This window comes from Vanrija albida, assembly GCF_041260175.1.
Source record: "Vanrija albida strain AlHP1 chromosome Unknown contig_2, whole genome shotgun sequence".
Lineage (NCBI taxonomy): Eukaryota > Fungi > Basidiomycota > Tremellomycetes > Trichosporonales > Trichosporonaceae > Vanrija > Vanrija albida.
Window position 1 is genome coordinate 3627885 of NW_027191421.1, and position 25205 is coordinate 3653089.

Below are 25205 nucleotides of genomic sequence, written 5' to 3' on the forward strand. Positions count from 1 at the left end.
CCACTTCCACACCATCCGCACACGCTGCGTTCTGCAACCCCACCCTTTCCGCCACACCCTGACTATGGTTCATGCCCACTCCAGGTCACTTGCTGACCACTTGGTTCGTGAGGACTTTGCGCCATTCTACGCGGGGATCGCGCGCTGGGAACTCCTATGACCTGGATTGAGTAACGGCCGGCTGAGGTCTACCTCGCAGCCCACCGGCCTGTAGTGTGTGTATCAATTAGTTTTCGTCATGTACGAGGATGCCAGGAAGCACTGCGGTGTTCTATGCTCGTGTGTGCGTGCTGGTGGTGGGGATCTGGAAAAGGGGGGCGTGTAAACGACGACCGCGCGGAAACCGAGGCCGTGAAGTAGGGAAGTGATTCGCGGCTATTGTGAAGCAAGGTTCCAAGCTCCAGGGCCGTTTCGGTCTCGGCACCACCGACATCAGCCTCTCTGCTCTCATGCTGCATGCCATCGCCGCTCTCTGTGCTCGCTCCGCGTATTCCGCTCCGACATGGTGATCCCGCCGCCGGTCCAGGCCGTATCCGATGCCGGACCATTACGTCCGGAGTGTTATGGCACGTCGGCTCGGCGTGGCACCAACCGCTTCCCATTCCCTCTGACTCATATGTAGGCACTTTCGCGAGGCAGAGGCACTTTTCGGTCCTCTTCCCAACCATCCACGCCTTGTTCCTTGGATACCACCACGCGGTATTGAGCCAACAGTGTGGAAAGGCGTGCCCCAGGCACTCGGGCCGGAAGCGCACGTGGCAAGCCGTATTCTACATACCAGCGGATGGCCGGTGCAATCGGGCGAGTTGGAAGGGGAGTGAGTGGTGGTGCCACGGTCGCCGCGACATTTTTCCTCGCGTGCATCCACCCACCCCAACCATTCACCACGACTGGTCCGTGTCAAAAAATGGGCAAACATGACGCCCCACCAGCACACGCACGTCTTGATCTTGCCCACCTCGGTGGGTCCCTACGGAATGCGGTGTTGCTTGTGCGCGTTTTCGCTGTGCGTCATTGTTTTGGGGGAGGCTGGTCCTGGTTGCCGAGTTCGCTTCCCCTCCTCGTCACCTCTATACATTCCCATTTTACCGCCCCACCCAAACCGAGCGCTATTGATGGTTCTGACTTTGCATTCATCTTTACCGGGGCGTACTTGTTCTCACTGTTATTGATCCCAACAACACGCATCAGTTGACGATCATCAGCACGGGTCCGAGAAGAATGCGCGGGTACGACCACTCTCGGGGACTGGAGGGCAATCCAGAACTCATCATCTATCGCGGCGCTGCGAGTGACAAGAGCCTTCTAGGCCGCTCGATTTATCGTCTTGTTGAGGCTGATGAACGAACTCGGCAGTGAAGGATCCTCCTGTTTATGCCCACCACGACTGGGCAACCCGAGGGGCGTAAGGGGTGGGGAAACAATTGCCAGCCCATGTCCACCCATCGCCGCACCCCAGACAGTCATTTCGACAAATCCAGAAATAGAACGCACAGGTCGATGTGTTGAACGAGGCCCCGGTCCGTACCCCACCAGTCGGAAATCGTCACAGCCAAGTGTGGTCGGTAGGAGGCGGCAGCCCGGGGCTGGCAGCGACACTCGCAGTTTACGATCCTGTGCTTGGCTACCCGGCCGTGGAACAAGCTACAAAAGCACCACTGATACTTGTTTAATCTGACCCGTTATCCTCGGTGTCGCTTCTGGCCGTGTTGGAACTTGCGGTCGTCGCCCAGCATCAGTGGCGAGGAAGGGCGCGGCACTTGGGCAGTGGCTCCTACGACACACGCGCTGCGCCTGCCTCGTTTTCTGATGAGTAACGGACTGTCTGCCTCTACGCCTGTAAACTCCGACGCGGTCGGCTCGCGAACTTGCCATGGGAGGTTTAGCGCTTCCCAGCCCCTCCGTGAGCGGACTTTCAGGCGCGGTGAGTCTTCTTCAATTGCTCACACCCTCACAGCTAGGCTATTTCTCCCACCGTACACGGAGCTGGTGCAGGCAATTGCAGGCGAGGGTAGGAAGGCAGCGCGGCGCGGCGAGGGCTGCAGTAGGTTTCCGCGCCACCGTCTGGCCTCTTTCTCCATCTCGCGGCTCCACCCTCTGGTCTGTTTCTCCGCCTCGGGGCTCCGACGGTTTCACTTACCAGCTCACACTGATGGCCGCATGAGCGACGTCGCTCCTGCTTATGAAGAATGGACGATCGAGTGAAGAGGAGGCACGCGCGACGTGGCTTTAACCTGTCGCGCGATGGCCCGAGCGACGGCGCTCGAGTTTCCAACAACAGCTCCTCCGTCGATCGGCGGAAATGTACAGAACGAGAAGCTCGCGCTCGCCCTCCACCCCGAAGAAGTCGTCGGATCCAGTGCGCGATCGTGGCCTGGGCCACTGCGCACCCATCACCCGCGACAACGGTGGGCATGGCTGCCAGTACGCGGCCAAGCGGGCCAGAGAGAAACCGGGAGGCATTACAACAATCGGCCAAGCTGCGTTCGAAACACAACTCGGGCGTCAGACGCGCTCGAGTGTCGGTCATGCTCACGGAAATCGTACCGTCCTTCCAGTGGGTCGTCACTTTGGCGGACGCTTCTCTACTGTGCGGTTTGGGCTCGACCCGACCTACATGGCTGAGGTGGTTCGTCCCCGAGCAGCTCGAGCCTTGAGTCGTGCGTCCTCCCTACTCTCCGCCGCCCGCCGCACCTCGCCCGTGTCTGTTTTGGCGCCAAAACGACTGTGACGGCGTCAAAGCGCCGTCTCGACACCGTTCCGACGATACGAACGAACGGGGAACGTCTTTCGGGGTCTAGTAGACGCGCCGCTCGTCCCAACCTCGATACGCCTACCAAGCTCACCAGAATCCTGTCGCCTTGGCCTTTCGTCCTCGCTGCGACTTGGAGGCAGCCCGAGAGGTAGGTACGCCCCGACGAGCGCAGTGCTCTACTTCCTCGTGCCATCCTCGCGAGCGTGGCTCCCGGACCGTCCGCGGCGGAGCAGATGCGCACTCGACCGCAAAGGACGCGAAGAACACGTGCAGACCAGCGCCACGCGTTGTCGCTGGCCCTACTGTAGGCTCTGACCGATTGACTGCTGGTGCGGCTGATCGAAGCGCTTCCACGCCTGGCGCTCCGGATGCAGCCAAGTGTCTCAGCTACCGGGCCTAAACCGACGCCGGCTGCTGCGAGGAACGCTAGGTGCGCGTAGCCTGTCGATCTCGACAGCGGACAGTACAAAGAGGCAAACTATCCTTGCCACCGCAACGCCGTCGCCAAAAAACAGCAATCATTCATTTCAACATGCTAGAATACAGTTCTGGGTCGTTCGACTACCACTACATGTACGGTGGGGCGGGTACAGCGAGTTTGTTTCTCGTAAGAACGGGCGAGGGGGTGTGGAGGGCTGACAGAACCGCCCGTCCCGCAGTGTCCCTTCGATGCGGCACTAAAGCGGCACTGACATGCCGCTTGTGCCGCTGGCGTGGGCTATCATGTGGGCTGGCGCAGGGTGGTGCCGGAGGCTTGAAGTCTCAGCCGACCAGCCGTTTGCAAGGAATGTCGCTGGCAGCGAGCCAGAGGTTTCGAAAGTGGCGGGCTTGGTGGCAACCGGGCCGCTGATCGGCTTCCTAAACATCCGCCTGGAGGAGGTGCGGCTCGTACACTGTGTCAAACCACGTCGGGAGAGAGTAATCGAACATGAACGGCAGCTCGGGGAGCGTAACGCGCGTGGCGGCAGGAGGGGCGACGGGTACGGACAGACCTAGCGGGAGCGTGAGCACGGAACGAGGCGCATGCACGATACGGCATCAAGGCGCCGCGGTACTCACCAACAAAGGCGCCGACAGCCTCGAATGCGGCAATGTACTCGGGGATGAAGTCAAACTTGCCGACGTGTTCCCTGAGGAGAGCGAGGAAGACGGCAAAGAGCTCCTCAGCCTCGGAGCGGCCAAGCTCGCGTGCAGTTGTGCACAGGATGAGCAGTTGGCCGCAGGTCACGATACGTCGTAGCTGTGCCCAGCACGGGTGAAACAGGTTTGTCGCGGCCAACGAGGCGTATGTGTGCAGGATACGGGAGAGGGAGCGAGCAACGATCGGGGTCGATGAGGCGCCGAGGGTAGGGTGCGACATGCAACCAGCACGAAGGAGCAAACGAATCCTGGGCCGCGGTCAGCAACCGGCCAAGCTGAGTGACGGATAGTGAGCTGCTGCGCAGGCGACTAGCCTCCACACCTGCTGCGGTCGGCGCTAGCGTGGGAGGGACACACACGCCGTGCTTTGCAGGTGAGACCGTGAATGCCTTTGGGGGCGGCCAACAAGACAAGATGTCTCAGATCACCACCCGATTAGACGCGAATAGACGGAGGTGGCCTCCACCCAAGCGTCATTACGGCATACACCGCGCTAACCGCAACGATTTCAGGACAAATGCCTTTTGCCCTTTCAAATGAGGTTTGCTGGAATGACTGCCGAGGCCGACCTTGTGCCACACCACATCCACACCACACTCACCAGTTGAAGCGGATGTCCGCGTACGGGTGGATGAGGGCGAGCATCCCGTCGTCGCGCTCATCACCACACTCGCGCATGAGCGGCCACCAGCGGCTCTCGGTCGCGAGCACAAACTCGGGCGACGTAGTATCGACACGGCCCGAGTGGATCTGGGACAGGAGCTCGCTCTCAAGCACGGCGAGGCGAGAGAGGATGCCCGGGCGGTTGGGCTCGGGCGACCCCGCGTGGGCCGGGTCATAGTCGTACTCGCCCCAGCGAGTAAACGGGACGGCATCGACGAGAGTCGAGAACCACCTTGAGCGTCAGGTCGGCTACTGAGTGGGTGACTTACGTGTCCTTGTACAGGGTCGAGAAGAAGAGCTGTCCGACACGGTCCAGAGCAGGGTACGCGGCCGCCGTCTCGCGGCGGTGGATGCCGAGTTCGCGGGCATGCCATGCCATTGCGCTGAGGATCTCGCGCGTGTCTTCGGGTCCGCCGAGGATCTGCGCATACAGTTGAAGGCAGTGGAGCGCACAGAGGGCGGTGCAGCTCGCCGCACCCCAGTGATCGAGGTGCGCGAGTGCGAGGCGGAAGTAGGTGATGTCCTCGCGCGTCTCATCCGTGGGGCAAGGCCGCATGCGGTGGCCGGCGGCGGAACCGGGGCCCTCGGCCTGGGTGACGGGGACAGGCTCGAACGCGAGCTCGCTCAGGCGGCCGAGGCATAGGACGGCGGCGACGAGCGCGCGCTGGTCCGGAAGGAGAGACTCGGGAAGGGTACGGTGGCGCGTGTACAGGTCGTTGACACGCCCTGGCGGCAGGAACTCGAAGTGCTGGACGGCACGGTAGGCCATGAGGAGGCGGTCCTCGAGGTCGGCGAGCTCATTGACATCGGAGGGCAGCGGTGTGCCGGAGAGGGAGGCGAGGCGGGACGGTCCGGGGAGGGAAAGGCGTGCCGTGTGGCCTGGGAGGTTAGCACGTGAGGCGGGTGTGTGGCCAACAGCGGGAGAGCAGGGTGCCACGACGACCAACGTCCACTCCGTCCACCGGCCACCCGACATCCTGTGGCTACAACGTGTGGCTGCAAGGCCATGGGCTACGCCGCGGCCGACGCCCAGGCAGCGCCAAGCCCACCTCATCATCCCCACGTCCCCGATTCACGACCATGCAAACATCACGCCCGTGCTGAGTAAGCACAAAACACCGACGCTCACGGCGGCAATCGCGGCAGCGCGGCCGCATGTGCGGGACGGTGCGAACGTTGTTGTCGAACCGAGCGCTCGGGCCCGGAACGAGGGGTAGCAAGCGATTGCCCGCTGGTGCTGCAAGTTCCGGCGCGCATTGCGTGCTGGGGCTTGCTGGCAGCGATGCTCGGTGGGAACGCACGACGCGTGATACAGCGTCGTGCGGAACGTTGCTAGCAACACAAAAGTGCGCGATTCGAAATGTGACCGAGGGGCTCACCGAGTGGCCCAGTGGGCCACCGAGCCCAAGCGCCGGGAACCCGGCACCGGGCCACCGATGTACATGCTCTCCCGCCCACGAGCACGCAGCGACGGTGGCATAGTTGCCGAAGAGGCTGCGCGCTCTGCGTAGACACCGACGCATGGACGCGGCTCGGGTGAAGTGGTCGGTGGAGGCGGGTGCCAAGTGACAACCGACCCCTCCCCCACTCCCCCACCCGGAGGCCGTAACTCGGCCGCATATCCGCCCCGGAAGAACGAGTCGACTCACCCTCACTCTCGAGCCAGCTGTCGATGGCCATCTCTACGTCACGCACGAAATGTGCGTGTGCCTCGCCGTACCGCGGCGGCGTGTGCGTGCTTGCCGAGTCGGGGGAAGACGTCTTTTTGCGGCGCTTGGAGGCGGCCGGCGCACTGGGGCGTTAGCGGCTGGCAAGGCATGCGGTGGATGGTGTTTGCCGGCGGGTAGAGGGAATGGGCGAGTGTCGGGACCGAGTGGAGGACCCGGTCGGCTCAGCGTCGGGGCCAGGCCGACGGGGTCCAGTCAACGGCGCGGCGCCGCTCCCACGCACGTCGCACGCACGCACGCGTGATGCATGCTGTGCTGGGTGGCGACGGGCAGCTCGCTAACAGCTGCGAGGCCGAGGCGCAGGAGATCCGGAGCCCGGAGCCCGGAGGTGGATCCGCCCTGGACACTACTTCCGCCGCAGCATGACCAACGCCGGCGGCGCGGCGGGACGGGGGAGCGCGGCCCGCGGGCCGCGATGAGTCGCGGACGACTGTAACCCGGCGGCGTCGGCGCATGCATAGCTGGCCAGCGGCGTGGGGACGCCGCCCGCCAGCCGCCGCCTTCCTCGCTTTCGCCCTCCCGGCCAACCTCACCCCGCTCTCCACGCCGCTCGTACTCACCGTCGGGGGCGCGCCTTGTCGCGCACGTAGCACACATCGCCCAGGCCGAGGGCGATACAAGCGTCGCACGGCGACGAGCCGGTACACCGCGTGCGTTTGGCGCGGCAGTGCTCGCACGCCTTGGACGTGCGGCGCTTGTACGGGTCCGTGTTGGGCGGGGACATTGTCATGGTGTGGGTGTGTCGACTGCCAGGCGTTGGTCCGTCGAGCAATGTGCAGAGGAGAGGCAAGACAGGACGTGTTGTCAAAGGAAAGGAGAAGTGGACGGTACGAGGGAGGGCCGGCCGGCGGTGATTGTCGGCGAGGTAAGCGAGCTGAATCGGCGCGCGGTCGGCGCCGTGTCCGGTGGGCGAGCGTGCGTCGAGGGGGGTGGTAGCGGCGGGGGTGATGGCGGCGACGGCGAGGGCGACGACAGTGGTGAGTAGGAGTAGTAGTACAGATGCAAGCAAGCAAGCCGCAGCGACCCAAGTATGTAGAGGTCGCAAGCCACCGCCAACCTGCGTCAACATACGCGGGTATCGGCAACGCGGTCGCGCGGGTGTTGCGTCTTGCACCTACTTTGCTCGCAACAGCGGGCTGATGCCGACAAGCGAGCTTAGCAGCAGCAAGCAGCTGACCCACCCAGCCGTGCTTGCGTATCGGATTTCCCCCGGCCTCTGTCGTCGCTCCTGTTGGGTACGAACGAGTCGAGAGCAACGCGGGCAAGAACTCTGCCTCGTTACGAGGCAGCCCGGAGTCTCCGCTCGGCCGTGTCCCAGCCAGTGGTCACGTTGCCGGACCATGCCTCGCATGCATGCACGCCGCTCGCACTGTAAACGACGAGCACGAGCGTCGTGGTACCGAGGGTGGTGGTACATGCATACCCACCGTGCTCGCCACTCGCCGCATGTCTACGTGCGCTGGTCGCTGGCCGCGGGCAAGAGCCGACGCTTGTTGCCCGCGCGGCGCAGGGAAATCGGGTGCAGTGGGGAAATCCGAGACACGAGCGAGGTGAGGTTCATCCATTCATCCTGGTGGGACAGTGTCGAGCCTCTAGTGTCTATGCTCTATGCTGGCTATATACTCTACTATGCCCCATCACTCACATGCCCGCACCTCGTCCATGCTCACTCCAAACTCACCTGTGTAGAGTCACAAAACCTTGCGCCGCCGCCGCCCCCGCGCCGCGGACAGCGCCGACCTCAACGCCGTCGGCCTCCCCCCGACACACCCGCGTATACGAATCAAATCGCGGCCCGGTGCCAGCCCGAACCCGAACTCGCTCGGCTTGCTCGCCCAGTTTGGTCACTGGCCCCCGGCCCGCCTGACGCCGCCCGCTGGCCCCCACCCCACCTACTCCCCCACTCCGGCGTGTGGAGGGCTCGGCGACCCGGCGACTGAGGTGTTGACTGGCTGACAGCTGGCAGGCGACTGTCTTTGCTATCCTTGGGCTGGATGTGGGGACTCGACAAACTAATTTCGGCTCACCTGTCACTGTGGACGGCACCGCCCTCGTCACCCGCTCACCCGCCGCTCCCTGCTCACGCCGAGCTCGCTCCAGCTCCATCGTCATGTTCACTCACCGTTGACAGCTTAAAACGCGGCAGCGCTCTTCGCCGCTCGCTCGTCTTGACTCCCTCACTCCTTCACCACCGTCACGTTCCCCCTCAGCCACACCCTCCGCCGTCACCACGCCCCTCCGCCTCACTCCTCCGTCACAACTCATCCCTCACTCCCGCTCACCTCTCCGCCTTCCACATCGCTCCCACTGGTGCCGCCCCCTGCTGCTCACTCCCGCACCCGCCCCAGCTCACTCCCGCACCCGCCCCAGCTCACTCCCGCACCCGCCCCCACCCACCCCACTCACCACCCGCTACTCTAACACGTTCATATTCACTTTCTTTCCAAGGCCTGCCCGGCACGAGGCCGGGTAGACGGAGACAACGGGAGGATTTGTTACAAGGGGAGGGGGAGGTAACCGGCTGGCTGTTGAACACGCGTGGTGTCGTGACGACATTGAACAATCATGGCGAATGAAAACATGCAGTGCTGGTGTGGCGTGATAATGTGTTGTGCAAGTCCGAGACAATAGCGGTGAGGATATCGTGGCGGCTGGATGTAATGGTGGTTTTTTGTTGGAGGCAGAGTTGCCGATGGGTTGGTTATCAATGCCATGAGTGTAGATGCGAAGAGACGCGCGATAACAATATAGCCGGTAGGGGGTGACAGTGTCGACGAGTTTAGTTTTGATGAGGCGCAAAGATTCCAGGATGGGTTTTTACGCAGTAGTCTCGCGCAGCCATGCGACGTAGGTCGCGAGGAACTGAACCTGCTCATACGTCTCAATCGCCTTGAGACCACGGCGCGAGCGGATCATGGCAATGACACGCTCGACGACCGACATGACGACGCAGTGCTCCTCCTCAGTGGTGGGGCCCGAGGGGGTCTGCGGCACAAGCTTGGACGACTTGCGGCCGCTCTTCGAGCCGCTGCGGGCGGCAGCCGCAGCAGCAGAGACGGCAGTCGCCTGCTCGGCGGCAGCAGCGAGCGTAGGGTGGGGCTGAACAAAGCCCATTTTGATCGCCCAGGCACATGCAGTAAGGCCAGCACGACCGATACCGCCTGAATCGTCAATATTGAAAGCAGTGGCCAAAGTAGATAAGACTGACCGCGACAGTGGACGAGGACATTGATGCCCTTGAGCGTGTAGTTGGTGGCAATGAGCGACACCTGCGCATCAAAGAGCTGGAGGGAGACGGGGGTAAATCCGTCAGGCATGGGCAAGCTGGAGCGGCTGGTAAGCATTGATAACGAGGACGCGTCGTCGAGGATAATCACCGGATGACGTCAAGCCCAATGTCGGACGCGAGTTCGCGGTACGTGTCCCAAGGCACGCCAAGAAGCTCGAGTTCCTCGTTATCCAAGCAGCTGCGTGGGTCAGCGATGACGCGGCAACAAGGGCGACATACCAGACGATGGCGCCCACACCCGTGCCCTTGATGCGACGGAGGTCGGTGGCAAGGTCACGACAGACCGGACCGCGGCCCTTGACAGGTCCATCCATTCTGAGCCTCTTGCCGGGGCACGAGGAGAGAAGGAGGTTGCCAAGCTGAGTAGGCTGGCGCACCGAGCCGCGGGGGCGACTCGACGAGGAGATCAAGGTCCTTGGTCCAGTAGGTGACACTCGGCCGCTGGTAACAGGGCCGGCCTCACTGGCGCATTGGTTGGGCGGGGGGCAGGAGAGGAGGAGCGAAGGCACGTCCAGCTCGGAGCCCAGCAGAAGGGGCGTGGTCGCCTCGCGGTTAGGGTTGGCAAGGAGGTAGTTGCCAAGCGTGGCCATGATCTCGTTGGGGATGAACGGCGAGATGACAATGGGATGCGAAGCCGAGGTCTTGACAGCGTGACCAAAGAGCATGGGAGCGCCGTTGATAGGGTGCACGAGCAGGTTGGGGACAGAGCTAGCCATGAGCGAATGGGCGGGAGGGAGCGCTGCAGGCTCCTCCGTGAGCGTGGGGGTGTCAACCACCATTGGCTCGTCGACCTTTCGCCTCTTGTCCTCGTCGTCGTCGCCGACAAACGTGAGGGGCCGCTTCGCAGGACACGAAGCTGACCGCGCTGGACGAGACATGGCAGGCGCCGGGGGCGTGCTCAACGACTCGGGGTGCGATCCGGCCACAGACGGGATCGAGGCCAGAGGCTCGGGCTCGTCCACGTCCATGCGATCAGTCGTGGCGAGATTGGCCATCTGGTCAAGCTCGCTCAGAGACTTGGTCGAGTTGGCGAGAGAGCCCCACTTGCTGTCGTCCTTGTCCTCGGCCGCCGACGTGGCGATCGAGGTGGCAACCGACGCCATCGAGCTGACCGAGATGATGGAAGCCTCGGCGCGCCAGCCCTCGACACCGTCAACAATAGGCGACGACATGGCGACACGAATGTCTTCGGCAGTCTGCTGCTCGGCAGTGGTCGAGACCTTGAACGAGGCGTCAGTCGAGACATGGGAGCGACGCTCAACCCTGTACTCGGCCTTGCTGCTCGTGGCCTGCCAAACTGCTGCGCAGAGAGCTGCACCATTGTCTTGCTGCTCGTTGATCGTGCCGGCAGAAACCGACGTGGCAAGCGAGGTCTGCGAAGCGGAGACGAACGAATACGCGCTGGGGACAGACTCGTCGGTCGACGAGCTGCGCGTCGAGGTCGGAGCCGATGCAAAGAACGTGTCGTTGTCATCACAGATCTTGCGCTCGAGTTCGGCCTGGCGCTGCATGGTGCGCACGACCTGCTTGGGGTTGGCCCACGACTGCGGGACGTAGTTGCTTGGGCATCCGTTGGGGCCCCACTTGCCCAAGTTGTAGCCAGACTGGGGCCACTGCGAGCAGAGACGGGCAAATTCCGTCACACGCTTCTGCTGAAGCTCGGCCCACTCGGCACGACGCAAAGCCTCCACGGGGTTGTCGATCTCGGGAGATCCGGGGGTAATGGCCGGTGGCATGTTGCTAGGCACCGCAACGGCTGGTGGCAGGGCATGGAGCGGCAGGGGCGTCGACTCCCCCATTTGAGCCACCTCTGGCGCAGGGGTGATCGTAAACGCCATCGGCGAGGCCGGGGTAGAAATGGGCGAGAACGATTGGGGGGAGGGAGCAATGTACGGCGACATTCCAACGAGACCCGGCGAGGGCGAGACGGGCTGAGCCGGGGACGAGGGCAGCCTGGGGCTCTCGCCCTCACGGCGACGGCTAAACGGGCTGATGGCTGCACGGGCCATCTTGCCAAACCCATTGACCCAGGATCTGGGCGAAGGTGTGGCAATAGGCACGCTGGGAAAACTTGACGTGCTGCCTGAAACAATTTCGGCATGATCACCGTAAATGGAAGACGAGGGCGTCGTCTCTGGCGTGGTCAAGGTCGCCGAGCACGAGTCACTGCTGGCCGACGAGCTTGTCGACATTGAGGGGACCGAAGCCGCGATGGATCTGGCATCCGAGTCGTCAAACGACCAGCTAATCGAGCCCGTGCGCGACATGGCCATTGGGTCGGGCGAGCGCTGACGGGGAGTGCCCATGCCGAGCATGTCACTGGCCGACATGGGCACCTTGCCACCAGCGGGCCCCGCGGTGGTCGCGGTGCTCACTGGCGGAGGGTCCATGGGACTGGCGCTGTTCGACGATGATGGAGGCACGGCCGAGTGCGACAGCTTGGACTGCTTCTTGAAGTGGCGCTGGAAGCCAGGAACTGGCAGCTGCGAGCCATTGCCCTTGGACACATGACGAACCGACGGAGTGGCGTTCTTTTGATGGAACAGAGGCGGCGGCGGGGTGGCCGTCGCCGTGCGAGACATGGTATGGAGGGGTCGGGTGGAAGGGGAGGTCGGCGAAGAAGTGCGGTCGTCGGTATGACTATGATTGAGATGACGACCGTTTTCTTGGCTCCTTGATTCGTTCTCACTTGGACGGAATGATCACCAGGTTGAGTGATTCGAATGGGTGGGTGTGTGCGGTGGGTGGCGGCGGTGGCAATGCGTGTCGACACTTGATGCACAAAGATACGAAGGCTAGCAGCGTGGTCCGTGTGGGTGGCAAACCGAGGATGCTTTGGCGGCGATGACGACGAGAGGCGGGGTGCGTGTGTGTCGTGGTTGGTGATACGACGGTCGACGACGAGTAAGAATCGAGAGAGGGGGAGGCGTGGGTGGAGGCGTGGGTTGGTTGGGTTGGTGGTGGCTGATGGATGGATGGGTAAGCCCAGATGCTATTTGCCTCTTTGCCTTGGTGGGTGGCGAAAACCTAAATGGATTAATCCGACTGGTCAAGGTTCCTGGCTGGTGGCGTAGGCGTAGACGAATCCGACCCAAATTGATGGCGACAGACAAACCCGGTGTCTAAACAATGATGAGCTAGGCGGGAAATGCACACGACCAGTAGTAGTGGTGGTATCAATGATTGTTCACAGCGAGTTGTCGGGCCGTAATCAATAGTGATATGCAGGTGGTGTTTGACGACTGGCTGGTGGTGCAAACAAGGTTTGGCTGGAAGGGCGCGGAAACCGACGGGCGGAGGCGAGGGAAGACGAGTTTGGGGGGGCGGTGGTGTGCGGGAAAGTAGCGGCAGAGGTGGCTACGCCGACGATTTGACCGATAGCGAGGAAGCAGGAAAACCAAAGACGAGTGACGAGCCCGAAGAACTGAAGGCCGAGTGTGCGTTTACAGTGTCCGTTGCAAGCAAAGAGCCACGAGAGAGACAGGAGCGATGTCAATGCTGGGTGGCGGCTATACGTGGACAGTGATGGTAGACTTCAGGTTGGATTTCGGGGGTGACAGAGACAGACAGGAGGACCGAGGTGAGAGGGGGGATGTAGTCGCCCGGCGTCGAGAGAGAGCGGTGATAGAGTCGAGTGTGTGTGGGCAATCTTCACTGCTGCTGACCGACGGCGGGGACGGCAAGGATGGAGAACGACATGGCTGTAGTATAAGGTGGCGTAATAGTAGTTTGTAGTCGAATCAATGCAGTGGCGGGTGGAGAGTCGTGGGCGAGAGAGTGGTGCGTTAAGACGAATCGCTTGCGAGCTGCCCGTCGAGTTGGGCGAGCTGTCTGCGAGACGAATGTTTGGTGGCCAATATAGAGGTGCGATAAGACGAGGGTGTGTGTTGAGTGGTAGGTAGGTAGCCAGGGGCGGAGAGGAGCGATGGGAGGCGAGGGGGTCGAGTTTGAAAGCTGGCTGTTTTGAAATCGAGTGTTTTGCTTGTGTTGAAAGAGCTGGTGGTGGGGAGAAGAAGAGAAGAGAAGGGGGGAGGGGGAGGTTGTCGAATGGGGAGGAGGTGAGGAGGAGGGCAAGAGTCAGCGCTTTGTCCTAGAGTGGGTGGGTGGGATGGGGATGGTAGTAGTCGATGGAAAATCGTGGTGTGGTATGGGGTTGCGTCGTGCTGGTGGTGGTGTGGTCGTCGCTGCAGTGGGCGGCGGCGGCGGCGGCGGCGGCTGGGGTGGGGTGGGGTGGGTGGGCGGCAGAAGAGGGAAGGCAGGGAAGGCGGACGCAGGCTGGGGTGGGGGGGGGGGCCGCCTGAGCAGCGCGGGCGAGGGCGGCGGCAAAGGGCGAGGCGGGTAGGCGGCTCGAGCCTGCCAGCCAACTTCGACCTCACCACTCCTACCCATTGGCAGCAGTTTTGGCCCCGCTCCCCCGTTTCAAGCATGCAAGAAGCTCACCTTTTGATACCGAGAGAGAAGCAGAGTGGTGTTTGGACCAGGCAGCGGCAGCGGCAGTGGCAACGACGACAGCGAGGAGCAGTAGCAATGGACAGACACTGTGAGGAGCTGAAGCTAGACGGCAGCTCAGACCAACGGATCAGTGACGTGGTGGCGAGGGCACAAGGTAATGTAGAGGCGGCACATGCAGGCAGTAGCGAGAAAGCCACCCGGTTGGCTGACTGACTGGTTGGCTGGCTGACCTGGCCACGACACGGGCCAAGCTAACCCAGGAGAGGCGAGCGTACGAGGTCAGAGGGAGTAGCGACGACGAACGATTTCATTTGGGTGGAGGAGGCGCGGCGCGCGGCGCGAGGCCCGAGGGCAGCAGGAGCACGAACGAGCACAGCGCGGGTTGATTGATTGACACGGCCTGACGTGGGTGGGTTCGATTGGGCGCGGCGCAGAAGCTGCCTGCTGGCTTGCTGAGCGCTGGCTGAGAACTGCTGACGTCTGCTGGGTCGGCTCGCCTTGCTTCCTCTGTCCTTGTGCCACCGACCGACGCCGGCTCGCTCGCTAGCAAGTCCAGGCTGGACGCTGGTTGGCTGCCTCGCAGGTGATTGACCGTGGACAGGTCAGCTGCCTGCCGCGAGCGAGCCCAGCGATCAGCGCGGCGGCGCGGCGGGGAAGCGGCACGAGTGGCAATGAGTCGGCCCGAGAGCGAATTGTCTCCGCTGGCCGGCTCTGGGCCGCTGGCTGGCTTCGCTGGGTGGCAGACTGTTTGCACTGTAGACTGACGTCGACGTACGTACGTCGTCTACAGAGCACGAGTTTGCGCTGGCCGAGCCGTGGTTGGCTGGGCTGGGTGGCAAACTGGCCGGTGGGTGGCAAGGCTTCCGACCAGAGGTTTGGCCCGTTTTGCTTGGCTCGCGCAGATCCATCTGGGTGGGAGAGAGTCTGGCCCAGGCCGGCCGGCCGTACACGGGCAGGTTGGGTGGCGGCGCTGACCGACGCAGCGCCTCAAATTTGATCCCGCGACATGAGCCTTGTTTAGTCCCCCTACAAGACCGTTATTATTCCACCCCCTGCTTTTACCCAAATTCCCCGCCAAACTCCGGGGCGTGGCTGAAATTGCCCGTGCCTGAGTTTGGACACGGAGAGGGTTTGCTCGTCCGCTCGCCAGCGGTGTGGGCGTGCTCGCTGCTGCTGGGTGGGCCCGCTCGTCGTCCAACTCGCGCTTCACCTCCTTCTCGACCTCTAAACACAAAATAGTTTGCCGTTGACTTGCCAGCAAACAGGAACGTTCTTGGTGAGTTGCGCATGGGCGGCGGCGACAGCGGCGACGGCGACGCGCAAAACGACAGCGCCGCGTCGAAACGACCCTGCACGCTCGCACCCGTCGCCAACTTTTACGGCCAGCCTCTAACCACCTCGCAGACTTGATTCTATCGTCGAGATCTTTGATTCCAAGTACGCAAGCCCCTCCCGCCTTCACCTAAAACACCCCCACCACCACCAACCCCAACCCAACAGCCACCATGTCCAAGGTCCCCGCTGCCCTCAACGCCACTGAGGAGGACGTCCAGCTCCTCCTCTCCGCCCAGGCTCACCTCGGCACCAAGAACTGCGACAAGTCGATGGAGCAGTACGTCTGGAAGCGCCGCGCCGACGGCATCCACGTCCTCAACGTTGGCAAGACCTGGGAGAAGCTCGTGCTCGCCGCCCGTGTCATTGCCTCGATCGAGAACCCCGCCGACATCTGTGTCATCTCGGCCCGCCCCTACGGCCACCGTGCCGTCCTCAAGTACGCCAAGTTCACTGGCTCGCAGGCGATTGCCGGCCGCTTCACCCCCGGTTCGTTCACCAACTACATCACTCGCTCGTTCAAGGAGCCCCGCCTCATCATTGTGACCGACCCCCGTGTCGACCACCAGGCCATCCGCGAGGCCGCCTACGTCAACATCCCCGTCATTGCCTTTGCCGACACCGACGCCTCGCTCAAGTTTGTCGACATTGCCATCCCCACCAACAACAAGTCGCGCCACTCGATTGGTCTTCTTTGGTACCTCCTCTGCCGTGAGGTCCTCCGCCTCAAGGGCGAGGTCCCCCGCGGCCCCACCGGCCCCTCGGGCTGGGACGTCCTCCCCGACCTCTTCTTCTACCGCGACCCCGAGGAGATTGAGCGTGAGGCCCAGGAGAAGGCCGCCGCCGCCGAGGAGGAGGCCGCTGCCGCCGCCGAGACCGCCGCCCCCGCCGCCGCTGACGACTGGGCCGCCGGTGCCTCGAACGACGCCGCCTTTGCCGCCCAGCCCACCGACCAGGCCCTCGACTGGTCGGCTGAGCCCCAGTCGGGTGACTGGGCCGCTGAGCCCGCCGCCACCCAGGAGGCCGCCACCGAGTGGTAAAAACACTCTGCCCTGCATTTCGCTAGGATCCATGGGTTTGATATCGTTTCTGTAGCACACAGATGTGATCAAGCGTATCATTGAAATGAGCGGGGCGAGAGGGGCAGAACGAGGTGCTGGGCGGGGGAGCGTGGCCGTAATCTTATCAGCAGATGGGGCATCTCCAGGCCATCAAAATGATGGTGATGGGGTGTGCTGAGGGCGCGTCGATCCACACACAGAGTTTCCGGCGTGGCGCCACGAACTCGCCGCTCGCCGCAGCCCCCGCCTCGACTCGTCTCCTCCCTCCGTCTCCTCCCTCGTGCATGCTGCCCCTCGCCGCCGCCGCCGCCGCGCGGAGCAAAACGTCAGGCCCTCGCCGGGATTTGAACCCAGGACCACTCCCAATGCTTAAGATGCGTTCAGCGCCCTAAGAGAGTATGATAGCCACTACACCACGAGAGCCGATCGGTGGTTCTTTCGAACCGTGGTGCTGGGAGCTTGGGCGGGGATGGGTCTTAAGCTGTTCGGGAGGGGGTGGGGTGTGTGTGTGTGCCTGCATAGGGGCACGGCGGGCGGGGGATGGGAGGCAAGTTGCCAGGCCGGCTGCCTCGGCCAACCGCCACTATGCCGCGTGCAGCGCCGCTCCAGCCCGCGCTCTAACGCGTCCCACCGTTGAACGCATCCCTTGGTCGTGAGGTGACAGGGCCCCCCATGCCCCGTTGGCGTCGCCGCAGGCAGATGCACGCCAACGCGCTTCGGGACGCGACCGCATCGGCGAGCATACCGCCGGCGCAGGTGGACGTGCCGGGCACGCGGCGCTGGCTGGCTGACTGACTGGCCGGCTGGTCCCCACCGCAGCCTCCGATGGAGCTGGCGTTTGCTCACGCCCCGCCCCGCGCAGGGATTAGGAATGCTCTGCGGCTGCCTCAGCCTCGGTGCAGTCTGCGTGCAGCGTTATCAAGACCGAGGCGTGGACGGTGTATCGGGATAGCCAGGGCCGGGGGCGGATGACCAAGCCGTGGAAGCGAGCATGCCAACACTGATTCCATGACGTAGTGTCGCCCACCGTGCACCACTACTTAAGCACGGCCAGCAGCAAGCGACCCCCACACAATGCTCCTGTCCCGCCTAGCCCCGTGGCTCACCCCCCTCCCCTTCTTCCGCACAGCAGCAATGAGCACCCTCGCCTCGCCTGAACGGCCGGCCAGCTTCGTGGCCAGCCTCGGCGCGCCCCCGCTGCACCTCTTCACGGCGAACACGCCGAACGGGCAGAAGACCAACATCCTGCTCGAGGAGCTGCGGCTCGCGTACCCCGACAAAAAGGAGGTCGGGTACGACTACGTGCGCGTCAACCTGGCCAAGAATGAGCAGAAGACGCCCGATTTCCTCAAGGTCAACCCGAATGGCCGGATCCCCGCACTGCTCGACACCAACGTCAACCCGCCCAAGGGGCACCGCGTGTTCGAGAGCGCTAGCATTCTGCTGTGGCTCGTCGAGAACTACGATACCGAGTTCAAGCTTAGCTTTAGCGACCCGCTGCTCAGGAGCGAGGCGCTGAGCTGGATCTTCTTCACGCACGGGGGCGTGGGGCCCATGTTCGGGTGAGTAGCCCTCTCGACTTGCCGGCGCCGTCTGCTAGTCGGTTCTGCTGGGCCCGCTCGCTGACGCTCGCTCCTAGGCAAGCAGGCCACTTCCTGCACGCGCCCGAGAAAATCCCCTACGCGATCAAGCGCTACACCGACGAGATGCGCCGCCTGCTCTCAGTCTTCGAGGACCACCTCGCCCCGGGCCGCACGTACCTCGTCGACGACCGCTTCTCCGTCGCCGACATCAACGCGATTACGTGGGTCAAGGGCGCGTCGCGCGCCGGCATTGAGCTGGACAAGGAGTTCCCCGCGGTCAACGGGTGGATCGAGCGCTCGTTCGCTAGGAAGGGCGTGCAGAATGGCGTCGGGCTGCTTGCTGAGCCCGCGCACGCGCTGTGAGGATGTAGCTGTAGTATAGGCGTGGGATGCAGAGGCAGTGTACTTTCGCGCGAGCGCCGAGCGCTGAGGATGGCGTGGCCGGTGTGGCCTTGGGCATGGCAGGACGCGCGGATGAGCGCGTGTGCTGCGTGTGGTGCACTCGCTGGAATGGGCGCGGCGAGTTGGAGAGAGTGGCCCCCCTCCCTCGTACCGGCCATGCCTTGAACGCCCACACGGCGCACTAGACACAGACGCCGTCGCTCTGCCCTTGACCCGCTCCGAGCTTCCGAATGCTGCAGCCAAACTCTGACAGCTATCCCAGTGACAGGGCCAATCCGCCTGCCGCCACCAAAATGACAGTTGCAATGTCCAAGCCTCGTCGACCAATTACAGCGCCGCAACCCAAAAATCAGAACTTGGCTAATCGTCCCACCCCTGCCCGACTTGAACGGACGACCTTGAGGAATCACATTCCGGAATTGGAATCTCACGCTCTGCCAACTGAGCTAAGGGGTGATTCAAGATTTTGGGGCGCAGGGGCGTATGTGAGCGGCGGGGGGTGCGGCGTGCTGCACTTGCGGCTGATGGCTGATGCTGGTGCGGGCGGTGGGGTCGAGGCTGTGGTGTAGTTGGTGGGGAAGCAGGGGAGCGCTGCTGCGTGGGAGGGGGGAGTCGCGTCTGTCGGCGGGTAGGTCGGCTGGGGGAAGGAACGTGGCGGGCTGACGAGGCGAGCTGCCTCGTCGGCTTGCACGAACGAGCGAGCACACCCAGATCGAAGCCGCGACAGCTCTTCTCCACCAAAAGCTGGAGGTGCAAGCGGCCTCTCGGTTTCCCTTGGAAAGGTTGTGGGTTTTACGAGTGCGTCACAAACCAGCAGGAGATACGTGCCCATAGTGCCCACGACTGACTTGTCCAGATGCTCATAGGGCACCCGCGCCCCACCCCACACCTCGCTCCTTTGTCTCGAGTGCTTGTCCAGTGGAAACCCAGTGGAAACCCAGTGGGAAAGCACCCCTCGCCCCTCCAACACCAAGAGACACAGCGTTCGACACCCCGCATCGGCGCCACTCATCGACCTGAGTCACACATGGCTGCACACACGGCGTGGGTGGCCGCCCGGCTGGATAACCTGGGCACTGGCGGCGGGGGTGGAGGCGCTTTGGGAGGCCCTCCCTGCAAGAGGGGGGCGGGGGACGCGGGGCCCTCTATTGTGGTACGCGTTGTGTTAGTGAGGTCTCGTCGTTTGACTTTGCAGCGTGTCGGGAGCGTGCTGGGAGCTTCGGGCGGCTGCTGCAACAGGTTCACTGCGGCGCTTTGTGGACTGTTGCGGGCTGTTAATTTGGGACATGAAGAGAGGGGAGACGCTTCTTTTGTGGTTGACTGTTGATGATCGGTCGTTGGGCGATGGGCGTGGTTACTCGACATGCCGGCGGGCAACGAATGCAACTTGTTGGCAGCCGGCTCACACTCTGCTGCCTACCTTTCTGACGACGAGCTCTCATGGCAATGATGCTCGAAGACGATCCCGCATCAACAGCCTGCATCTCCCAGCCAGCGAGAGACAGGGCTGAGTGATATGTATTGATCCTGGGCCTATGTCGCCCAGCTCCATCCACGCCCATCCCCTCTCATCTCTCCCCATTCGAGCCCCCCTGCAATCAAGCAATGCATGCCACTGATGGTCTTGGTCTACTTCTGACAATCACTCGTCGCCAAGGCTCTCCTCGAGCATCTTGGCAAACTCATCCTCGCCGTCCGTCTCCCCGCCCGTCTCGTCTCCGTCCCCCTCGACAACCTCCTTGCCCTTGTACTCAAACTTGTTTTCCTCGGGCACGTCGATCTCGGGTCGCGGCGACTCCAACATGAACAGCTTGCGCTTCTTTTTCGGCGGGTACGACGACTCGGCGAGGTTGTGGTACACCTTCAGTGGTAAGTTCTCCTCGTCGGCGAACCGCATGTGTTTGAGGCCCGGGGTCGAGGCACGCGACGAAGCCGGAGAGTTGCGCATGGATGACCGGCGTGGTGAGGGCGGAGCACTCTCATCGCCACTGCCGACGCTCGAGGCACGACTCTCTGCCTCGTCCTCGCGCTCGTCGTCGCCGGCATCGGTGCCCATCTCGCTGTCCGTCCCGTCGTTTAAAAACGCTTCAAACTCGGCCTGCGCGTCGTCGTCCCACGCGGCGTCAAGCTCCGCCGCGTCCTCGATCAACTCGGCGTCGCTGACACCAACGCCGTGGTCGCCGTGGGGGCGGGTGTCCTTGGCGTCACTACCGTCTGCCTCTCCTCCAGCAGGCTTGCGCACAGTCGGGGTCTCGGGTCGGGAGGGTGCAGCAGACGTGGAGGCGCTCGTAGGGTGGAATGCAATGTAGTCGGTCTCGTCCAAGCGCTTCCACAACGCGATGCAGGTTTGGAGCCAGGCCAGCCACACGGTCTTGAGCTTGGGGAATCGCGCCGCGCGGTGCATCTTCTCCGTGCCCAGCGACGCAGTGACGAGATGAGTAACCTTGTCGTTGAGGTCGTGCGTGCACACGGCCCCAAAGGATTCGGCAGCTTGCCAGATCTCGCTCCGCTCCGGTTGGACGTGGCGGGGAATAACACCAGTAAAGGCAATAACACAGCCCTCGAGGACCTTGTCTTTGATTTCCTGGATGAGGAGTGGCGTGTCGCACTGCAGGGGCATGGCCGAGGATGAGGGATCGCGTTCTGCGTACGCTTCGTAGAAGCCCGTGTGGATTTGGCGGAGGATCTTCTCAATGCGACCAAGCTCGTAGTCATTGTTGTTGAAGAGTGCCTTGCGGTGGTGCAGATGGGTGCGGTTGGGAGGGGTGGGTGCGGCTGATGGCTCAGACGAGGGCTCTGCGGGGGCTTCCGTCGAGTCCTCAGGTTTCACGTCACCTGATACCGCATCCTCGGAAGCATCACCCCCCGCCTCGCTCTCCGCCTTCTCGCCCTCTTCCTCCAGCTTGGCCAGCGGGCGCTCCTTGGCCAAATCGTCCAAGATCTTGGATTGCGCAAGCAGACCTTCTTCAGTGCTGGGTATTTCTGGTGGCGTCTCGGGCGGTGGTGATGATGCAACAGTGCTGGATGGGCTGGCGGGGGCCTTGGATGATGGGATGGGGGTGATGCTGGGCTGGGTAGGGGGTAGAAACGCCCCGTTGATGTCGCCGATGCCGACGAAGAAGTCGTATGGGACGACCTTGACGACGTTCGGGCAGCCGTCCCAGACGTCCTCGCGGTCATCGATGACGACGACCATGCTCTGGTCTGTGGGGAAAAGTCGTGTGAGGTTCTTGGAACTCATGCCTGCGTGGGTCAGCTTTGCATCCCGTCAAGATACCCACTTCCACTCTCGTCGCGGGATAACACCCTCCCGCCAAAAATCTTGCCGTCGGGGTCGACGACCTTGCAGATGGCGTCGGCGTATGTCCGTGTCCCCATCGTGTAGACGTGCATTTCGTAGAGCTTTGACATCTTGTCGAGAAAGGGCTTCAGTCCCGGTCTGCGGCATGTCAGCGGCAAGGTGCCAGTACGCGCTCACCTTGGCTTGGTGTAGTACCACCGAACGGGCTCTGGTCCTCGCTGCCTGCTCCTCATCCCAGGAGGCAGGTCATCTGCCAGCTGAAACCGTGCAACGTCGCTGAGTGCCTCGGCGTTCGGGTTCACCGGGCGGGGCAGCTCCTTTGCCGCGGCAGGTGGGGAGTTTGGTGGCGTAGTCGACTCGGCGGCCTCCTCGTCGGGCTTCGAAGCCTCCTTGGCCTGTCGCTCGTCCTCCTCGATCTCGTTCATCCACTCGCCGACAGTCGGGTCGACGGTTGTGTGGATGATGGTCTGGTCGAGATCGACAATGAGTGTGAGGCGCCGCGCCGCGAGTAAGGTATCGCGCGTCAGGGTCTCGAGGCGCTTTGCCTCCTGCATGTCGTCAGCTGAAGTCGCACCACAAACCAGCGGGACGCACCTTGGTCGAGACGGTGACGCCTAGCGAGTCGTGCGCGAGCTCAAAGCTGCCGGGGTACCGGGACGGTCCCGGGTTGTTGCTGGGCGGAGGTCTGGACATGTAGTCGTCGCTGCAGCGAGTCAGCGGCTGCAGAGACGCCCACGCTCCACCAACTACGCACTTTGTCAAGTCTTTACCACAGACACCGCACATCCCGTGGATCTGGACGGGGTGGGTACAGGGTTGCTCCACATGCAAAAGCGGTTTGCTGGCAGCGTCAGCAAGAACGACGGGCGGGGAACGAGCGGCAACTTACCGAGCCTGCCTCTGGTCGATCCTCAAGCCGACCTTGACGCCTGCTTCCCACGCCGTCACCTCGCCGTCTATTGGGCTCTCCCAGCTGCCGACCATGTCGTCCTCGCGCTCCTTGGCGGTGACGGGCTTTCCGGCCCGCTCCTTGGCGTCATTCTCCTTGCGCCGTGTCGCCGAGAGAAACTTGTACTCTGCGAGTCGGGAGCCTCTGGACACGGAGACGCCGGGTGTGACGAGCAGCCGGGTAAGCGTGATGGGGTAGGGCAGGTCGGGCGGCAGGGAGAGGGGCGTCGAGTCGCCCATGTCGTGTGGGCGTCCGGAAGCCGGGTGTTGCAGGGGGGTTGAGCCTGAGCAGTGTAGTTATACCAGGGCCGCGTTTGGGAACCCCCTGCTCTGCTCTGTGATGCTGAAAGAGACGCTGAGAGTTGATTGTTGGGAGGACAATGATCAAAGTTGACGAGACAAAGGACAAACAAAGTCGGAGCAAGTGTGTCATCGCCGCCGCCCAAAGTGGGCCACTGGCGGTTGGACGGAATCAAATTTCCCGAACAGCCAACACAGTCGACGTCGGTCTCCATTGTTGCCTTCTCTCTCTCTCTCTCTGTCTCTCTACCCCTCTACCTTTGCTCTCAACTCCCCCTATCAAAGCAAGCGACGTGGAGCGTGTTCATACGCATTTCGATGCTCGCAGCGGTCTCAGCGACAAAACCTTGAGTTACCGCGGGGATGTGGCAGTGGCGCCGTGTCCCGAGAGCCCAGCGCTCCATGCCGCCGAGTCAAGCACGGTGCGAGTGACCTCGCTGTAGGTGGCGGGACCGGCTCAAGAGTATGACACCTAAGAGTGTGGTAGGTGTGGACAATTGTTCTCTCTCTCCTCAATGGGAGGAGACGGGTCCATGACTCGCGGCGGGGAGAAGAATCGCATCTTGGGTGGGACGAGATCTGGGGGGTCTGGCAACGGCTGTTCCGCGCGGGGGGGGGGGGGGGGGTGTTGGGGTGGGTTGGTCTACCTCGTCATACCCGTCTTGGAGGGGCTTATCTACTTCTGGGCGTGTCATGAGTCTGGGTGCGGCTGTGTGCGGGCTGAGCAATGGAGGAGCCGACCACACATCAAGTCGGCCACGCACGCCAGCGGCCATCACGCGTGCGCGCATCGTCGCGCTTAGAGCTGTCCCGCATCTCGAGCCCAGAGCCCAGAGCTTCCTCTAACCTCTGTCTCCTACGAGCAGGTCCACCAGGCCGAGTACACTGGGCGTGTGATGGCCGCCGCTCGATATCCGCGACGACGACCACCTCGGCGAGCCCCCTCGCCCGAGCAACGGCCGCCATGTCCGCCGCATGCATCGACACGCATGCCCCCGCCCCCCTCACCTTCCCCCCTCCACTCCCCCTCCCCCCTCTAGTCAGCGTGCAGGCCGCATTCCCCGCCCAGGACGGCGAGATAACCGTGTCGCGTCTGGAGCCCCAGAACCGGGCCACTACCCGCCGGCCCGCGGCCCGGCCGGGCGGCAAGAGACGGCAGTGGCCAGTGGCCACATTTAGTCGACATGGTCGACGCCCAGCTCGCTCTCTTACCCACTTCCCCTCGCAGCACCACGCCATGTCCCAGCCAGACCCCGCCGCGCTCCCCCGCCCAAGCGCCGCCATCGACCCCCCGCTGCCAAAGGGCAGCGTCGACACGCACTTCCACATCTTCCCCGCCTACCCCCTGGCCAGCCCGCGGCCATTCACGCCCGCGCCGTTCCCGAACGAGACGGCTGCGTCGTTCCACGCCAGCATAGGCGTCGAGCGCGCCGTGCTCGTCCACTCTATGGCGTACGGCTTCGACCTGTCCTCCCTCACCGACTATGTCGCCGAGGCTGGGGTGGCTGGTGTCGGCGCGCTCAAGCCGTCCGACACGGCGGAGGAGATCAGGAAGCTCGACGCCGCGGGCGTGCGCGGCGTGCGTGCCGTGTTCGGGCCGGAGGTTACTACCCCCGCCCGCGCGAGGGGTATTCTGCACCTCGCGGCCAGGCTCGAGGCCGCCGGCGTGGTCTGGAGCGTGCTCGTGCAGGAGTGGGACGCGGCCATCTTCGATGAGATCCTCGCGCTCGCCGACGACATCCCCGCGTCCCAGGCGCTCGTGGTAGACCACCTCGGATACCTCCAGGGACCTTGGAGCAGCTTCCCCTCCAGCCCGGGCGCGACGATCACCCTCTCGGCGCCGCACCTCGCCCCGCTGCCCGCCGACACGCCGGGCCTGCAGTCGCTGCTCGCGTTGCTGAAGAGCTACAACGTCTACGTCAAGCTGTCGGCGCCGTACCGCGTCACGGAGAAGCCTGAGACGCTGGAACACTTGGTCAAGGCGTACGCTGCGACGCCGGACAAGCTCATCTGGGGCTCAGACTGGCCGTACGTCCCCCTCGCGCACGATATCGCGCGCTGGAAGGCGCAGGGCAAGGGCGATGTGCCGACTGGCTTTAGGAGCGAGGACCTCGGCGAATGGGTCGGCCTCCTTCGCTCGTGGCTAGGCGAGGACGTCTTCACCCAGGCCCTCGTCACCAACGCGCAAAAGCTGTACGGATAATGCCATGCATCCAATGCAGTGTTCCAGGGGACGTCTTGATGTATGTTGT

The 25205-nt window shown here is 63.2% G+C and overlaps 6 protein-coding genes and 2 non-coding genes across 8 annotated transcripts; 3 read left to right on the plus strand and 5 right to left on the minus strand.

Annotated features, from left to right (window-relative positions):
• Positions 1-3613: 3613 nt before the first annotated feature.
• On the minus strand, positions 3614-5534 carry Q8F55_003131 (uncharacterized protein; the record flags this gene model as incomplete). The annotated part of the gene is made up of 4 exons (XM_069351688.1): positions 3614-3747; positions 3815-4143; positions 4497-4790; positions 4828-5534. The coding sequence occupies 4 exons, from the start codon at positions 5532-5534 to the stop codon at positions 3614-3616; spliced, it is 1464 nt and encodes a 487-aa protein (XP_069212074.1).
• A 3568-nt stretch (positions 5535-9102) lies between these two features.
• On the minus strand, positions 9103-12156 carry Q8F55_003132 (uncharacterized protein; the record flags this gene model as incomplete). Its single annotated transcript, XM_069351689.1, has 4 exons — positions 9103-9446; positions 9494-9609; positions 9663-9752; positions 9794-12156. 4 exons carry the CDS (start codon positions 12154-12156, stop codon positions 9103-9105), a joined length of 2913 nt encoding a protein of 970 aa, XP_069212075.1.
• A 2876-nt stretch (positions 12157-15032) lies between these two features.
• RPS0 (40S ribosomal protein uS2) lies at positions 15033-16398 on the plus strand (the record flags this gene model as incomplete). The annotated part of the gene is made up of 4 exons (XM_069351690.1): positions 15033-15041; positions 15266-15302; positions 15431-15463; positions 15527-16398. 4 exons carry the CDS (start codon positions 15033-15035, stop codon positions 16396-16398), a joined length of 951 nt encoding a protein of 316 aa, XP_069212076.1.
• A 350-nt stretch (positions 16399-16748) lies between these two features.
• Q8F55_003134 lies at positions 16749-16842 on the minus strand. Its single transcript has one exon. It is a non-coding gene; the product is annotated as a tRNA-Pro (tRNA).
• Positions 16843-17493: 651 nt separating this feature from the next.
• Positions 17494-18365, plus strand: gst7 (PFAM Glutathione S-transferase domain; the record flags this gene model as incomplete). Its single annotated transcript, XM_069351691.1, has 2 exons — positions 17494-17981; positions 18059-18365. The coding sequence occupies 2 exons, from the start codon at positions 17494-17496 to the stop codon at positions 18363-18365; spliced, it is 795 nt and encodes a 264-aa protein (XP_069212077.1).
• Positions 18366-18773: 408 nt separating this feature from the next.
• Positions 18774-18860, minus strand: Q8F55_003136. Its single transcript has one exon. It is a non-coding gene; the product is annotated as a tRNA-Trp (tRNA).
• Positions 18861-20046: 1186 nt separating this feature from the next.
• Positions 20047-22893, minus strand: fcp1 (CTD phosphatase Fcp1; the record flags this gene model as incomplete). Its single annotated transcript, XM_069351692.1, has 6 exons — positions 20047-21647; positions 21686-21843; positions 21883-22253; positions 22300-22408; positions 22460-22546; positions 22595-22893. The coding sequence occupies 6 exons, from the start codon at positions 22891-22893 to the stop codon at positions 20047-20049; spliced, it is 2625 nt and encodes an 874-aa protein (XP_069212078.1).
• A 1297-nt stretch (positions 22894-24190) lies between these two features.
• Positions 24191-25156, plus strand: Q8F55_003138 (uncharacterized protein; the record flags this gene model as incomplete). The annotated part of the gene is made up of 1 exon (XM_069351693.1): positions 24191-25156. The coding sequence occupies one exon, from the start codon at positions 24191-24193 to the stop codon at positions 25154-25156; it is 966 nt and encodes a 321-aa protein (XP_069212079.1).
• Between the last annotated feature and the right edge of the window lie 49 nt (positions 25157-25205).